The sequence below is a fragment of the Megalobrama amblycephala genome, linkage group LG4, assembly GCF_018812025.1.
Source record: "Megalobrama amblycephala isolate DHTTF-2021 linkage group LG4, ASM1881202v1, whole genome shotgun sequence".
Lineage (NCBI taxonomy): Eukaryota > Metazoa > Chordata > Actinopteri > Cypriniformes > Xenocyprididae > Megalobrama > Megalobrama amblycephala.
In genome coordinates, this window is record NC_063047.1 from 35,065,833 (window position 1) to 35,083,738 (window position 17,906).

Here is a 17,906-nt window from a genome sequence, read left to right on the forward strand (position 1 = left end):
AACGGTCGGAAGCCAATCTTGTTTTGAACTTGCGAGCTGAAGTTTGTTCCCAGAAAGCCTGCAAGTGTAATATTAGGCCTTGGTGATCCAAAGATAACGCCTCAAGGAAATGCATTCTAGATGCCACTTCTTTGTTTTCCGCTCGGTTGTGATTCTGACATTGAGTGAGAAATGAACAAACACTCACTGACAACCACAATCGAATAACACAATAAAGTTTGTTTGCAGCAATCCGATGGCAGTACGTTGTTGCAAAAGGTCAGCACTGGCTTCAGTGTCAAGGGTTTATGGGTCTCCAGGAGTGGATTTCATTAAAAATATATAACTACAGTATATACTGGTTGTGCTTTTTCTGAGGAATTATTTTCCTCTGCTTTACAACGTCATTTCAGTCTGTCAGTATCAAAAACCTTTCAACTGTTGTGAGATGTTGTGAGACCCTCAAGAGAGATGTGTTACTGCAAATGAGTTCAGCTTAATCTCAAGTTGAATATCCAGTGGGAGGTGAGGAACTTTTTTCCCATAGTGTTTAAAGGTACCTGTGAAAATGAACACTGAATGTAGCATCCCTTGACAAAGACATCACAAGGCTTTTGAATCTTTTAAGTGTTCACAGAGCTGTTGATAAAAGAAGCCTGTACATCACAGCCCGTATGTGTAGGCTATGTGCATTTTGGCTGGCATGGCTGTGGCAGACATGGACTGGATGCACCTTCCATTTTTTTCTGAGCGTATTGATATAGTATGAAAGAAATGCCTTTTACATCACAGTTCAGTTTTTGCTTCAGTTCAGCTGATTTAATGATATTCCTGACTTGTTACTAATTCTTGACTTGCGATACTAATGACTTGTTCGCATTTGGTTATTTGCTTATATGCATTTTTGCAAAAAATATTCTGAATCATGAGAACTAATGTTGACTACCCAATTATGTAGTTATTTTTGCATATGTTTATGGTATATTTGAGTTTATTTAGATTATTCAAAAGTTTGGGGTCATTCATTTTTTTTAAAGTAATTAATAGTTTTATTCACCAAGGATGCATTATATATCGAAAACTTTGTATCTCCAAAAATGCAACTTTTTAGGAAATAGAAAAAAACATGGTATTTTGTAAATAATTAAACACTGCATTGTGAGCATTTAAGGCAGACTGCTGCTGCACAAATAGCATATATACAGGTGGAGCTGGGGAAGGTAGAAGGTTTCATGCTATAGCAAATGTTTACCAGCTTTATAAATGTTGAGCAGTAACCTCATTGGCTGCAGATGTGACAGGAACCAGTCAGCTTATGCCATGAAGTTAGCAATGTAAAAGTCATCAGGTTGCATTAAGGACCCATCAGCCTGAATAAAATACAGCGAATTTTGTTATCTTTTGGAGCTTGGAAGGGTTCAGTTTGAGCAGATGTTTTATGCCGTCATCACTGTTCTCATCAGAGCTCATTTCCCAGTACGTTTAGCAAATGATAGTTTTGAGAATATGTTTGACATCGCAAATATTCACGATCTCAGACATATTTTCAAAACTATCATTTTCAACATCTTCAAAATCAATATTTTGATCGCTGATATTCACCCGATCCATCATCAAGTGACAGTGACATTCATATTTGACTGCGTTCAGTACTTGCTCTGCAGTAAATCGCTGAGCCATTTCAAATTTTGCTGATGATACTTCCTATTCTTTTGTTTTCTGTTTGAATGAAATGTCACTTCATCATTGTGTATCAGACGTGGAATAACCTTGTGGAATAAAGGTGAATTGCACTTATTATTTTTGTGCAAAAAAAAATATATATGTACACTGATACATACCTCGGGTCGTTAGCGTGTACAATTATTACAAAAAAATGAATGGGAAAATAGGCATTCTTTTATAATTTTTTTCTTGTTATATTGTTTATAATGAATTGATTGAGGAATACTGAGAAGGTTGATGTCTAACTTTAAAAATGAATGAGGAGGAGGGTAGTGAATGACATCCCGGGTCAAAGACCCGAGGTATGCATTTAATTGTAATAATATTTCACAGTATTAATGTTTTTATTGTGTTTTTCATCAAAGAAATACAGTGTTGAGGAGCATAAGCATTTTAAAAAATATTACCAACTAACCTTAGTATTGTATTTGTCATTTGTTTGTAGTAACCTTTTTAAATGTAAGGCTTATAAAATGTATTCAAGTTGTGCTGTCTCTTGACATCTGTGATGTTCCACCCCCCCCCCCCTCTCCAGTTGTGAACATGATCATCATTTTCTTGTTAACACATGATATTGTCATCCCATAAATCATCTAGTTTAATTGGTGTGCAACTTCTGTAAACTAATCTAATGCAAATCCATCACAATCCAAATAGTCTTTTTTTGGAAAAGAATTTTGGTCAAAGAATTATCAGGAAGCACTGGAATGTGTTATTTTCAGAAATACATAGACCTTATTTACCAGAGAAACAAGCGCGCCGCCATCTTTATAAAATTGTCTTTGAACTTCCGTTTTGCGGTAGCTCTGTACATTTCTATGGCATCGCTGTCAAAGAATAATTAGTTGGTTAAGTGGATTTACTTGTTGTAGAGTTAATGAAAGTTATCATGAGCATTGTTATGTTTAAAGCAGATGTCTTAACAAATGTCAGTAGGTCGGGGAGATTTTAAAACGAGCAGTTCATTCATAAATGTAATATCGCTGTGGAAATACAAACCGGAAGTCAAAAGACAACGAGCGCAACGCTGAAAAGGGGCGGGGCTACATAAGGTCTATACTGTACTAAGAATACAAAGTATACAAATTATATTATATGATTATATATATTGCCTTGAAAGTCACTCTGATATTGTTTTGCACTGATTGGATGTTTGGTTGCTAGGTAACCATCTCTTGACAAAGAAATCTCTGACACTTTCCCTTTATATTGTTCCACATGTCCACATCTGTATCTATATAGACAACAGTAAGTTGGAAAGTGAGTCAGGAATTCTAAATGCAGCTCTAACATGTCATTTTCACAGTTTGAGCTGTACGTATACAATGAACCTTTCGCTTCAGGGCCTTTGGCCAAACAGGTGCTGAATAGAGCATATGACACATCCTCATTCTGAACCAGACAGCGTGTTCAAGCGCGAGCCCTCAAAGATGTCCTCAGCTCGCTAATTGTGATCTTTTGTCCATCATTGCTTTTGTCAGCAAGAATTATAATGACATTTCATGGCAAAATAGATGTAATTACAGAGGAGAAAAAGGGTTGATTTGATCAGATGGTGAGGGCTTATAAACACTGCAGGGTTTGCGTACTAATCAAGTCTTGAGCATGCCAGGATTCGTTGAGAGGTTTCTCACAATTTCACCCGCTAAGGACAATATATACACACAAAACCATTCAAAAGTTTGGGGTCTGTATGTTTTTTTTTTTTTTATGTTTTTGAAAAAAGTCTCTTATACTCACCAGTGCTGCATTTATTTGATCAAAATATGGTAAAAACGTTAATATTGTGAAATATTACAATTTACAAAAAACATATTCCTATGATAGCAAAGCTGAATTTACAGCAGCAGCCATTATTCCAATCCTTCAGAAGTCATTCTAATATGCTGATCTGGTGTTAGGAACCATTTATTATTATTATCAATATTGAAAACAGTTGTGCTGCTTAATATTTTGGTGGAAACATTCTGCTCTCCTGTGATGTGATGCTACATAAAATATTTGGGTCACCAGAATCCAGGTAGAGCTCTTCAATGCCTGACATTTAATTACCCTGCCCACCCACAGTAATAATAATCTACTTTAGAGCATGGTGAGCTTTCTCATTAGGACTGTTTTTGGATTGTGGATGTGTGAATAAAAACTTAATCTAAAGTCATGTCTATTAGAAACATTCTCTCATCACTGGCTTCAAAGATCGAAACTAAAATGCGTCGGAAAGAGAAGTGGGAGGGTAAGAGATGCAAGCGATAACACAGCAAACAGAGCTGTGGGGGGAAAAACGACCTGGCATTTTAATAATGAAACCATTTCCACCTGTTTCACTGCATTTTGCAATAATCGTGGGTGCGAAGAGAAATATGACTGTAAGACTCCTGAGTCCTCAGTAGCATAACTGAACATTCACACCCTGAGGCAATCAGGAAACAATGAGATGTGTGGAGAATTTCCTTATTGTCCTCATCACTGGCAATTAGCTATCTCAATTCTGCAGCATTGCTTTGCAAATTTACATTTAATAAAAATGTGTTCTGTAATCCCGCCTAATTTACAAAGTACCGTGTTAAGACAAAGCCCGCAATTAAAAGATGTTGAGAACAATCATGACCTCGTTTTTATGTGTTTTGGGACACACTGTTTTTGTGATGCAAAGAGTGTGTCACCTTTTGAATGAAGACTTGAAACTCCAAATACAAGGGTTTTGAAGTGTTTTCTTTTGTGTGTATGTGAGTGTGTGTGTGTGTGTATGTGTGGCTTTAAAGTTGCATAGAGCTGAGAGACCTATTAAAGGAAATATGATGAAACAGGCCGTTCCCTTGGTTGTTCTGTGGTCCTGCAGTATATGAAACACAACACACACCCCACTTAGATCATTTCATACTACATAGACACTTTCAGCAGTCATTTGTCCTGTCATCTTGATGCACACATCTAAGCATATGCATGAAACTGGGAAAAAAAAAAAAAAAAGTATGTCTCCGCTGAAATGCTAGTTAGATCTAGCACAAAGAGACGGGAGTGACAGGAAGATGCTTTTAGCCTCAGAGTAACCTGAGTGGAGAGTTTGAGCTGTCAGCTTCAGTCAAGAGAATCGTCAGAGTTCAAGACATCTTTATTTCATTCTTATTTCATATCTCTCCTAACTAGTTTCACCTTCAAGTTCCTCAGCAGAAAACGTGTGCCGTCCCAATTTTAAACCTCTCCTTTGATCTTTTCTCTGCAGACTGTTCCAAGCCCAGTGTCTCCAAGGGCTCCTCAGCTATGAACATGCCCCAGTCATTTGGCACTGCAATGGGTTTCTCTCTGTCAGAGACCCTGCCTGCTGCCAGCCTGCCTAACGTGCCCCAGAACGGTTCGGATCAAGGATCTCTTTTGAACGCTGAAGACAGCATCACTTACTTAGCACCCACGGCCGACACAAATAAATGCTGGCCCATCAGGCCAACGCTGCGAAATGAACTGGATACATTTTCAGTTCATTTTTACATCTTCTTTGGACCCAACATCTCCATCCCTCCAGACCGGGCAGCGATATTTGCCATCAACCTAATGCCAGTGCTCGATAGTGGAGGTGTCCTCAACATGGAGCTCAAACTCAATGTGGTGAGTTGATATGGTTTAAATCTTCCCAAAGGAGTTGTTGCTATCTAGTATGAAAATTTAAATGATAAAAACAATCTAATATATATATATATATATATATATATATATATATATATTGGGTACATATGTATGCCACAAATTTTAATTGTAAAATATCATCCTTTAGACATTCTTTAAAAAGGTGGTATAATGCCACTTTTACAAGATGTAAAATAAGTCTTTGATGTCTCCAGAGTGTGTATGTGAAGTTTTAGCTCAAAATACCCTACAGATAATTATTTATGGCATGTTAGATTTGTCACTTTTTGAGGGTGAGCCGTTATTGTGTGTGTCCCTTTAAATGCAAATGAGCTGCTGCTCTCAAAAGGGGGCGGAGTTTCAGGAGCTTGTGTAGCGCTTCACATTACCTCACGCAGACTCACTGAAAATGTCAGAAACTCTTCAGCCTTTTATGTTCAAAATGGAGTCGGACAATGATGAAGACACTCAAGAAGAAGTGACAACATTTTGAATGCAATGGGACGCTTCTGAACGGTTAGTTGATGAATTTATGTAGCTGATGTGGAGTTAACTATCTTAAAGTCAATGGTTAGCATACTCTGTCACGATAATCTATAAATCGCTCCTGTGGGAACTGTTGTAAGATCCTACAGAGCCAGAAAAAATATGCTGCATGAAGATAAAAGAGGTATAGTTTTGTTTAATTACGGTTATAACTTGTCATTTTGTCATCTTGCTTTTATGACATGCTATTGCATTTACTGTAATGCAGTAACATGGCTTCACCCCCTTTGTTGCGTGTTCTCAGGGGCAGGGTTTATGTAAATTTTAGGGTTAGTGATGTCACCAACCCGGGAAGAAGCTTGTTGTAGTCCCTACCAGCCGTTTGTTGTAGTCCTTAAACAGAGAATTCCTTAAAGGCAATAGGGCTGGACGATTAATCGAAAAGTAATCGAAACTGAAATTCAGAATCTTTAACTGACGTAATTTTCCCATGTCGGTTATTTCGTTTTTTTTAATCCTGTTAATACTTCCCCCTTAAAAACTTACTACCGCATGTGTAGCCACGTGACACCGCCCCGTCCAGGCAGTAACATAAAAGCAAACATGGCGCGCGAGCGGTGAGTATTGCGTCTTCACTAAACTTGTTGTCAGTTGTATTTGTTTTAAGGTTTACCAGTTTGGACATTCAAGCGATTTTAGACGGTTGGATGTATATTATTCCGAGCTACCGTGCTCGCGCAGCTGCATTGTGGCACGAACACTCATACAAACAGTAGCTGCGCAAAATGTGAAGATCGCGCGCACAGAGAGGAACGCAGAAACTAGTTGTCAGCGCTGTCCAGTACTGTGCTAATTTATCTTTATCTGATTTACAACGAGCAGAAATCTGTAAGAAATGTTACGAACCACAGATAAAATAACTGCTGAAAGTGAGCTGTTATGTCTGATCACTCTTTCAAAAGAAAAAAATATCTCACCTTTAATAGTCAATCATATTTACTGTATAAACCTTGTCAGTGAACTATGAGGACAAAAAAATTAAAAAAATAATAATCGTTTATTAATCGTAATCGAGGTAAAATGTTCAATTAATCGAGGTTTTGATTTTAGGCTATAATCGTCCAGCCCTAAAAGGCAATATCTCCGTTTGCATTGAACTTCCAGCGCTGTAACTTTGCAGATACTGTTTATGCTCAAGCAGTAACCATTACATACTACCTAAGGTTAAAAAAGGTGAAATCGCAATGAACCACCCCTTTAAAACTGGAAACACAAAGCAGTGTTAGACTCATGTATGCTGTAGCTATTGGCTAACATTTTAAATTTATGCATTTGGCAAATGATTTTATCCAAAGCAACTTTTTCATTTAATTAGTTCATGCATTCCCGGGAAATCGAACCCATAACCTTTGCATTGCTAGCACCATTTGAGCTACAGGAATACTGTGCATACACTCTTTTACATTCTTACTTTGTTCATTTTTTTTTTTTACCTGGATGTAAACTTTCAAAGAGCATTATTATTTTTATTTTCCCTTCAGAAATGTCTACTTCATGTTAAAATGGATTACCTTGTTCCAGCCACCATGATTCTTGGCAGAGCGAATGCATTCGTAATCTGTAATACCCTTTAATCTGTGAGCGTATTACACATACTAGCCTAAAATCCATCAAAAAAGCATGATAGCTCCACTCAAAATGGCAGAATAGCAGAGCTTTTGCTTTATTTATTATTTATTGTCCTAAATCTTTCTTTTTCATTAACATAAATTTTTACCATTATCACTAACATCATACTGAAACATCTCAGTACACTTCAGTTGTAGAACATTTTGTTAGTTTCAGCTTCAGCAATTTCAGTACCAAAAGTAATACTATGGATCCTTGCCTTCATTCTGTGAGTTCTGAGATGTTCTTCATTCTGAAATGTTCTTCCATCTGCTGGAAAGATCAGATGGTCGGTGAAATACCCACTGGGACTGGGTACCCAAATACCTTTGATGGAGTCACCCAGGCACTTCTAAGGTTTTTGAAGGATTATGAATAATTCATATCTTTACATTTCTTCTGAAACTCTAGAGTCCATATGGCATTTAACTGACTCGAGGTTACAACTCAGAAGCTCTTCAGCTAAATTCTTGTGGGTGGTAGAGACTCATTTCACCGTAGCCTGATTAATATCAAATGTTAGCAAGTGTCAGCCTGTTCTCACAGCATGAGAGGTGTAAAACTAAAAGGGGGTTGGTTGCAAATGTCAGCATGCTTTTTCGTCATCTCAGGTGCTTGGTGAAAAGTGTTGGCTTCTAGTTGTTGTGCACTTGCCTCCATTTGTGTATCACCAAAAACTCCTTATAAGTTTCTATGCCAAGTCCACACTTCTAAAGAAACAGAAGCATGGAACATGGACCTATTCATTAGTTGATATTTCATGCCTCCAGTGAAACATTAAAGTGCATTGAAGGCCACAGCCCTCTCAACAGCCTCCATCTCTCTCAGAGATTTTATTGCTGCATTAAATGGATGTTTCCTTGAATGGCACTGAACAGGAAAAGGAGAGAAGAATGAGCTCTCGGGTGGCAAAGGTTACTTTAAAAAGCCACATATGAGGCTTTCAGCATCTGAAAAGTGTTATGTTTGGCAGTGAGAGTGAATGTTGTGAGATGGCTGAGCGGTTATGACTGTATTGCTGAGGAGGGAGGGGATGATAGCTGGTGATGAAACTTGGTAACAGGTTTCTTGACAGCTTAAATGTCTGCGACTGCATTGGTGTGAAGAGTCATCACATAATGGCCCTATTTCTATTTCCCAGAGTAGGTGATTCTGATAAAAAATTCAGTCTCTGAGAGTATAACACGTGGCATATGCTTTGACAACTAAACAAAGGCTGATAATGTATATATTTACTCTCTTGAAGTAATATTCTGGGTGCAATACAAGTAAAGCTTTGTTGACCTCTGTTGAGAATTTGTTCATTACTACAAAAAACATCTTTTTAAGATGTATCTTATGCTCACCAAGGCTGGATTTATAGAGTAAAAACATAAATATTATTGAAATATTACTGCAATTTGAAATGTGTTTTCTATTTTCCTATATTTTAAATATTAATTTATTCCTGTGATGTCAAAGCTGGGGGGTATTCCAGAAAGCAAGGTTAACTTATAGTCACATATACCCCAAACTCTCGGTTGATTAACCCAAACCTTGCTTACTCAAGGTATGCTGATTCCAAAAAACACGTCCGGGAGTAAGTTCAGCCAACCCAGAGTATGTTCCCGGTTAACACACAAGACATTCTAAACAGAGTGACTAATCGATGATTCACCATGGAAACAGACACTAAGAAAAAGTATGCCGTTCTACTTCCTTCTTCTTCTTGTCACACTTGTGTTTAAACAGGAAGACGAAGACAGACGGATAAAGTTCAAAACATTCCAAGTTTAATAATAATACTCTGAGCAGACAGACAGGTACAGGTTAACACAACGCAATGGTGATCGAACAGGGAATGAAGGCAAGGGTACAACTTAAGTATTAAACACAGATGAGATGATAAATAGAACACAGCTGGTACAAATTAATAATGATCGTAACCAAAGACATGTGACAAACGAAAACAAGGTCCTTGAAAATAAAAACTAACGGAACATAATGGTGACACTTCTTTTGTTTAAAGGGTTAGTTCACCCAAAAATTAAAATAATGTCATTTATTACTCACCCTCATGCCGTTCCACACCTGTAAGACCTTCGTTAATCTTCGGAATGCAAATTGAGATATTTTTGTTGAAATACGATGGCTCCGTGAGGCCTGCATAGCCAGCAATGACATTTCCTCTCTCAAGATCCATAAAGGTACTAAAAACATATATTTAAATCAGTTCATGTGAGTACAGTGGTTCAATATTAATATTATAAAGCGACTAGAATATTTTTGGTGTGCCAAAAAAGACAAAATAACGGCTTATATAGTGGCGGATTTCAAAACACTGCTTCCGGAAGCTTCGGAGCACAAATGAATCAGTGTATCGAATCAGCGGTTTGGTGCACCAAAATCACGTTATTTTCTGCAGTTTGGCGGTTTGACACGCGATCCGAATCATGATTCGACACAGAAGAATCATAACACTCTGAAGCTTCCTGAAGCAGTGTTTTAAAATCGGCCATCACTAAATAAGTCATTATTTTGTTTTTTTGGCACACCAAAAATATTCTCGTCGCTTTATAATATTAATATTGAACCACTGTACTCACATGAACCGATTTAAATATGTTTTTAGTACATTATTGATCTTGAGAAAGGAAGTGTCATTGCTCCCTATGCAGGCCTCACGGAGCCATTGGATTTTAACAAAAATATCTCAGTTTGCGTTCCGAAGATTAACGAAGGTCTTACGGGTGTGGAACGGCATGAGGGTGAGTAATAAATGACAGAAATTTCATTTTTTTAATCAATTTAATTTCATTTAATAAGTAATCTTTATTGACTGAGAATAAGAATTATTTTGTTTGATGATAATTATTTAATAATATATCACATATGTGTTTTATTATAGATATTATAGAAAACGTCCTGTTATAAAAAGGAAAAAAGCAGATCTATGTGTGAGATGACAAATAAAATACATATATTAGAGTTGAATAAACATTTAAACATTACTGCTTTATAATAGTGCTTTATAATATAGTATAAAACGAAAGTTGAGGTTATCCACTTACTTACTCTTAAACATACCCAGGTATGTCACATAACCTGCTTTCTGGAATACATACCCTGAAGCTTTTCAGCAGCCATTACTCCAGTCTTCAGTAGGGGTGTAACGATACGCTCAGCTCACGATACGGAGTTCACGATACGATACGTATCACGATATTTTGAACAAAATGAAACTGAAATTCAAACAAGATTTATTCAAAAAACATTAACAAATTTCAATAATTTTTCTTGTTGTACATACAAGATCACATTTCAAGGTTTAATAAAAACCTTCTGTATTCAGATCAACAGCTGAATAGGACTGTCTGTCACTGAAAAAGAATGTTAAATTTAACATGAACTTAGAATTATGAATAGGGGCCGTTCACATATCGCGTCTAAAAATGCGTGGAAGGTGCGGCCGCACCGCTTCTCCTTCTTTCCAAAGCGCTTGCGCTCCCGTGGCGTCGGCCGTTGCTATGCAACCATGAACCGCGCTCTCGAAGAGGATCAGGAAGTTTCTGCAAAGGATAAATGATTTCTAGCCCTTGCATTAGCTTTACTACTAGATATATTTTATGGAGATAATATATAAAAACCACCATGTACAGCTATGATCAGCTGTTCGGCTGAGATTTCGATGTTTTGTTACAGAAAGGCCATAGCTGATCGGTTGATTCTTGTCACACGACCTGCGGTGCGCTTGCGGCATTCTGAAAAGTTGAGAATTGTTCATCTCGATGCGCGTCGTGACCGCGTTGATCCCATTATGAGTGCGCCTGCCGCACGGCTACATTTGAAATAACTGACTTGCAAGCGGAAAAGACGCAATATGTGAACGGCCCCGCGGAACTTCTTAAAGCAAAGCATCGCAAGCATCTTTTGCTTTTCTGTGAGCACAGCTGTTGCTGTGGCACTGCGGTAAAGGAAAGCCACGACTTTTCTCACGCGACCAAGCAAGAGACTGACACGAGAAACGTTTAAACCTGCTTGCAAGATTCAATGTGTACCCGAAACACTTACTGAACTAGAGAGCTGATTGAGACACACCATTTATATGCGGTGACAACCGGCTTCTCTCACTGCCACCTTGCAGAGTAGGTCACGTCGGCAGCTCAACCAATAAGATTAGACTGCCGTCATATCGTAAAAGCATTGCCATCACTCTACGATGCATATCGTAACGTTTTTGCATCGCGATATATCGTACTGCGATAAATCGTTACACCCCTAGTCTTCAGTGTCATATAATCCTTCAGAAATCATTCTAATATGTTGATTTGTGTCAGGCTTGTGGTTGTGAATCGCATGACAAAGGAGTAGAGAAACAAAATAGTATTTATTATAATCCACTAACTAAAACTCAGGAGATCACTGGAGAATAAGTAACACAACCGTTTAACATAGATGAGACTGGACTTTGGAACACTGGAAACTGAGGACTTAAATACACTGGGGATGATTGACTGAAACAGAAAAGGTGTTAACTAATTAGGAACCATGGAAACTAACTAGCAAATCAGGCAGGCAAAACGGGAACAGAACCAAAACAAAACCAAAACAGATTACATGTGACAATTTGGTGCTCAGGTCATATTTTGTATGGATCCATGATACACTTCAGGATTCTTTGATGAATAGAAAGTTAGAGCATTTATTTAAAATAGACATCTTTTGTAAAAGTCTTTACTGCCACTTTGATCAATAATAATAAAAGATGTAACATTTATGGATTGGGCCCATTCATTTCCTTTGTGCTGTAAGTGCCCCAGTACTGTAGGTGCCTCAATATATATTTAATAGATTTTTGTGGTAATCAACATAAAGCCACAAATACTGTCGACTGACCTTAACTGAATCCAGAATATTCCTTTAACTTTCAGGTCAGGAACTTTACATCAGACAAATTTCAGCCTATTGTTGATTGTTAAAGTCCAGTTAACTAAAAATAATAATTAAAAAAAAAAAAAAAAAAAGTAGTGAGCTGCTCATTAAGTTTATCTTGACTTTCACTACTCCACCATCTCAAATAATCTGGATTATGAAAAAGAAGATTCAATTTATCCAATCAGCACTTTGGAAGGTAGATGAAGATTGGTGGTATTTTTGACTTTTAGTGGTCGGCCAGGGTATTTTAAAGTGGTATATTACAGACTAGCCCCATGAGTGGGTGCCATGGTCGTAAAGTAAATTATTTCCGTTTTCTAGCCATATGCAGCCATCAGGGAAATATATTGATAAGACGGCTAGATGATGGATGTCTGCTCCATTGATGTAACTCAGGTTTATGAGCACCATGCTTAATAGGAGCCATTCCTGTTTCTACCGGCAGGCTCCTGGCCTTTCCAGGACCCGGGGCAAGTCATCAGAAAGTTGGACAGAGCAGACAATGGGAAAGTGAATTGTAGCACAAAGTATATTATGGAGGAGTAGTTCCCGACTGAGTTTTCCTAGAATCTTTTAAAACAGAACTCAGTAGGGGGGAAATAACTTGACTGCACTGTCAGAAAGGCACACAAGATGTAAACGTCCTCAGGTTTGCATTATTTCTCTTGGTTTCTTAGAAAGGGTCCATCCGATCAGTTCTCGATTCACGTCAATGCCCTTCAGATTCCTGAGTTTCCACTCCTGACTACATCATTAAGAAAAAAACATGCACTCACCACGACACAGAACTGAAAGGGAAGAACGAAACAAGAATGCTTCATGAGTCACCACATGTTGGATTTAAACTAACAGGCTCCTGACCTCCAGCACAGATCTTTACCAACCTCATCACATTGCCCAAAGAGACATAGCACATTGAGTCAGCATAGCCCAGTATAGCTGCTGCAGTGACAGCATGGTTTTGTATACAAAAAAATACATTCAATTATATTTCATCATAGTGGTCTTAGAGTAAGAGATCTAAGAGTAGCTCCTAGACTACGCTAAGAACATGGAGGGTAGGAGTTCTGTAACAGTTCATTTTAATAGGACAACGAATTGCCGCAATATATTGGCTGAAAATTTTATAAATGAGGTATTGTTGGAATTCTCATAACCCAAAACGCATAAAATGTCTTTTGAAATAGATAACCCGGGGTTAACAATGAGTATTCACAAACTGTCATTTCACACTGTTCATTTCTATCCCCACTTCTAAACTAAAAGCAGAATTAAAAGTTTAGAATGCAGATACCCTGAGGTTAAGTACAGTGCGAAAGCCCTAAAGAGACCAAAACAATGATTTTTAATTAAACATTTTTGGAACTGTAAAAGCATATCTGTCATTTTTAAAATGTCTTTTTACCATTAGGTACAAAATTGCACAGGTCAGATACCTTCTGGATATGGTAGACCATGGTAGTGCAAGGACAGAGCAAATCATTACATGTGCAGCATGGTTTAAATTCTGATCTTTGAGTTTTAGGTAAAATTGGACAGTTTATAGGTGGAGATTTTTTTTTTTTTTTTACTTTAAGGTGTTCATTAAAATAATGAAAAAAGAAATCAGAAAAGGGGGTGGGGGGGTGTTGAAAGATACATATAGAATAAAAATAGTGAAGTTTTGAACTGAGGCACTACAGGGTTACAGTAACAGTGGAATACCCTAAATTTGCTCTGGAGATTATTCAGGACCAATCCAGTAAGCCAAATATCACAACAGCTCTCTAAACAGTTGTAGTGGCTCCCATTGGGCAGGAGAAAAATAATAAGAGTGCTAGCGAATACAATAGATGTCATAGCAGCTTTGGTGCTCGACCCCTAATGATGAAATAATGGTTTGTCCTCATGTCAGGATCCACTGCAGAGTGGCAGCTTTGGAAAACTCTCAAAAATAGGAATTGTCTTTTAATGAAATGAGAGTGACAATTACTCAGGGGACCGAAGAAATCTGCAGAAGCACAAGTTGCATTACAGGCTCGTTTGATGAAATGTCTCAATTTTAAAAACCGATATAATAGCACTGATGCCCTGTACTGCCGAGATAATGATTTTAGATATGATGTGCCTGAAGGCACTGCATGGAGATTTCCCAAGTCGCAGTGTGTCTGCTGATGGTATGGCAAGCCTCTAGCCAATAAGATGTTTAATATATGGTCACTCAAGTGCTATTTGAATCACATGCTACATTCAGACTTTAATTTCATGAATAGACTCAAATTCTTACACCAGCAAGATTTAGTACAACTGTTATTAGATTTCCATATGATAAACAGGAATATGATGAAACAAGACAGTGCTGTTATTAAGTGGTATTTATAGATCTTTGATAAATGACATCACTTAGGCTATAACTTGTAATTTTTATTATGAATGTCATCGCATTTGATCACATTGCTAGAGAGGGAGTTTTCTCTTTTCATGTTTCTAACATAAACACTATACCGTTCAAGCCTTTGGGGTCGGTAAGAAGCCTCTTATGCTCACCGAGCCTTCATTTACGTGATCAAAAATACAGTTTAAAATGACCATTTTCTCTTTTTATGTATTTTAAAATGTAATTTATATGATGGCAAATCTGTTCAGCAGTTACCAGTCTTTCAGACCCTTCAGAAATCAATCTAATATGCTGATTTGGAGCTCAAGAAACAATTATTATTATTATTATTATTATTATTATTATTATTATTATCAATGTTGAAAACATTTGTGCTGCTTAATATTTTTTTATGGAAATCGTGATATATTGTTTAATATTTAATTGAAACAATGTGTTTTGTAACAATGTGAAATTTTGTCACTTTTGATCAATTATACTGACTTACTGCCCCCATACATTTGAACAGTAGTGTATACAATAGCATAAGCATGAAAATAGTTTAATTACCCTCTCTCTGAATTTTTAGACCTGCTTAATTGTAAATGGCTTAACCCGCTGCTTTGGCAGCTTCTCTGACATACACATGCACACAGAGTCCCTTCAGCTCACGAGTTTGTCCTCAAGCAGACATGTACGCCTGACAAAAAGCCAAGAGGGGAGAGTTGAGCCAGGCTGTTGAGCTAATGAGCTGCAGTACAGGCCAGAGGATGGGAAAAGTGTGTGTGCGTGTGTGTGTATGTGTGTGTTTTTGTGTGTGTGTGTGTTTTTATGCGTGTGTGTGTTTGTTGTGTTTGAGGAAGCCTACCCTTCATGAAGGTGAGTCTGTGTATCTGTGTGACAGGGGCAGTGCCTCCTTAAAAACTGGATGAAAAAATAATCCATATTACAAAAATATAAAAAGCAAATATTACAAAATGTGACATTAAAAAGTGTATTGTTTTTCTAAAGTAACAATGTCCAACAGCTACACCAGCAGGGAAAAGTAAAATGGGAGTCCGCACCTCTCTGATATGATTTGATATTGGTTCATGCGATAATCCCACCTCTTTTTTTCATGCTCGTTTGCGAATCGGTCTGAATGAACAAAATATCGATGTTAATTGGAAGAATTATTAAAAAGACAGCTCAGCCATATACTGTAGACATCACCTCTTTATGTCATGTCAAAATCAAACCTGAAATGGCCTGAAACCATGATAAATGTGAGGGGTTTGTAAGCAATCAGCTTGGGGAAATTAAAGTTACTGTACATCTTCATGTCTGTGACCAGTGTTTACAGAGCTTGATGACTGATGAAAATAAGTTGACTATTAAAAAGGACAGCTAAACATCAGTTCACAAATAAAATATATTGTTTAAATTGTTACTGCCTTTAGTTCAATCATGACAACTCTCATAAGATTTTTGGCATGGTAATGGATATGACAATGTTAATGTATTTGGTCTTGGCAGAACAGATCTGCTACAGTGCTGCTGAATTGCTGCTGCTGCAGAGCAAGTACCAGAACTTGCTACTGCCTATACATATGCCGATACGCTGCTGCGAGTAAGACATAGTGCTGCTGCACGAATAGCATACAGTTGTGGTCAGAATTATTGGCACCCTTAGTAAATATGATCAAAGATGACTGTAAAAATAAATCTGCATTGTTTATCCTTTTGATCTTTAATTCATAAAGTTAGCAAAAATCTAACCTTTCATTGAAGGAAAAGAATTGAAAGTGGGGGGAAAATCACATTATGAAATAAATGTTTTTCTCCAAAACATGTTGGCCACAATTATTGGCACCCCTAGAATTTTTTATGAGTAAAATATCTCTGAAGTATATTCCCATTCATATTTAAATATTTTTAGCACATCAGGGTGACTAGGAGCATGAAATTGTCCAGCCATGACTTCCTGTTCCACAGGAGAATAAACATGAGGAAACAAAAAGGCCAAATTCACTTAATCATTCATCACAATAAGTAAAACCAAAGAATATAGTTCTGATGTGCAGCAAAAGATTGTTGAGCTTCACAAAATAGAAAGTGGCTGTAAGAAAATAGTTAAAGCATTAAAATCTCCATTTCCACCATCAGGGCAATAATTAAGAAGTTCTAATCTACTAAAGATGTTACAAATCTGCCTGGAAGAGGACGTGTGTCTAAATCATCCTAATGCGTGGTGAGGAGGAAAGTTTGAGTGGACAAAGACTCTTCAAGGATCACAGCTGGAGAACTGCAGAGATTAGTTGAGTCTTGAGTCTCAGAAAGCCTAAATAAAAAATATATCAAACAGCACCTACATCCCCACAAGTTGTTCGGGAGGGTTTCAAGAAAAGTCCTCTGCTCTCATCCAGAAACAATCTCCAGCATATTCAGTTGTTAGACACGAACTTCAAACGGGACCGGCTTCTATGGTCAGATGAAACGAAAACAAGAGCTTTTTGGCTGCAAACCCACCAGATGGGTTTGGTGCACACATGGATAAAAAGTACCCCATGTCCACGGTTAAATATACTGCTGGATCTTTAATATTTTGGGCCTATTTTTCTGCTGGAGGTCCTGGACACCTTGTTCAGATGCATTATATCATGGATTCTACCAAATATCAACAGATAAAAAATCAAAACCTGACCGCTTCTGCTAGAAATCCAATAATGGGCCGTGGTTGGATCTTCCATCAGGACAATGATCCAAAACAAACATCAAAACCAACACAAAAATGTGTCACTGGGCACAAAATGAAGCTTCTGCCATGGCCATCTCAGTCCTGAACCCTATAGAAAATGAGTGGAGTGAACTGAAGAGAAGAAGCACCAACATTGAGCTGGAATCTGAAGGATCTGGAGAGATTCTGCATGAAGGAATGGTCTCTGATCTCTTGTCAGGTCTCTTGTCCAAACTCGTCAGGCATTTTAGGTGAAGACACGGAAGAGCTGTTATCTTGGCAAAAGGAGGTTGCAAAAAGTTTTGAATAAAAGGGCCACGTTGGCCACAATTATTGGCACCCTTTCATTCAATACTTTTTGCAACCTCCTTTTTCCAAGAAAACCGCTCTCACTCTTCTTCTATAATGCCTGATGAGTTTGATCCAGCAGTAGATTTAACT

At 37.6% G+C, this 17,906-nt stretch overlaps 1 protein-coding gene across 4 annotated transcripts in view; it reads left to right on the top strand.

The window, feature by feature from the left end:
• The window catches only part of tmem8b (transmembrane protein 8B), a 180,737-nt gene that overhangs the window by 129,613 nt on the left and 33,218 nt on the right, over positions 1–17,906 (top strand). For all 4 annotated transcript variants that reach the window (XM_048189051.1, XM_048189052.1, XM_048189049.1 and 1 more), the window contains one exon: positions 4,928–5,307. In XM_048189051.1, the coding sequence (XP_048045008.1) occupies positions 4,928–5,307 (380 nt within the window). The remainder of the gene's footprint in view (positions 1–4,927; positions 5,308–17,906) is intronic.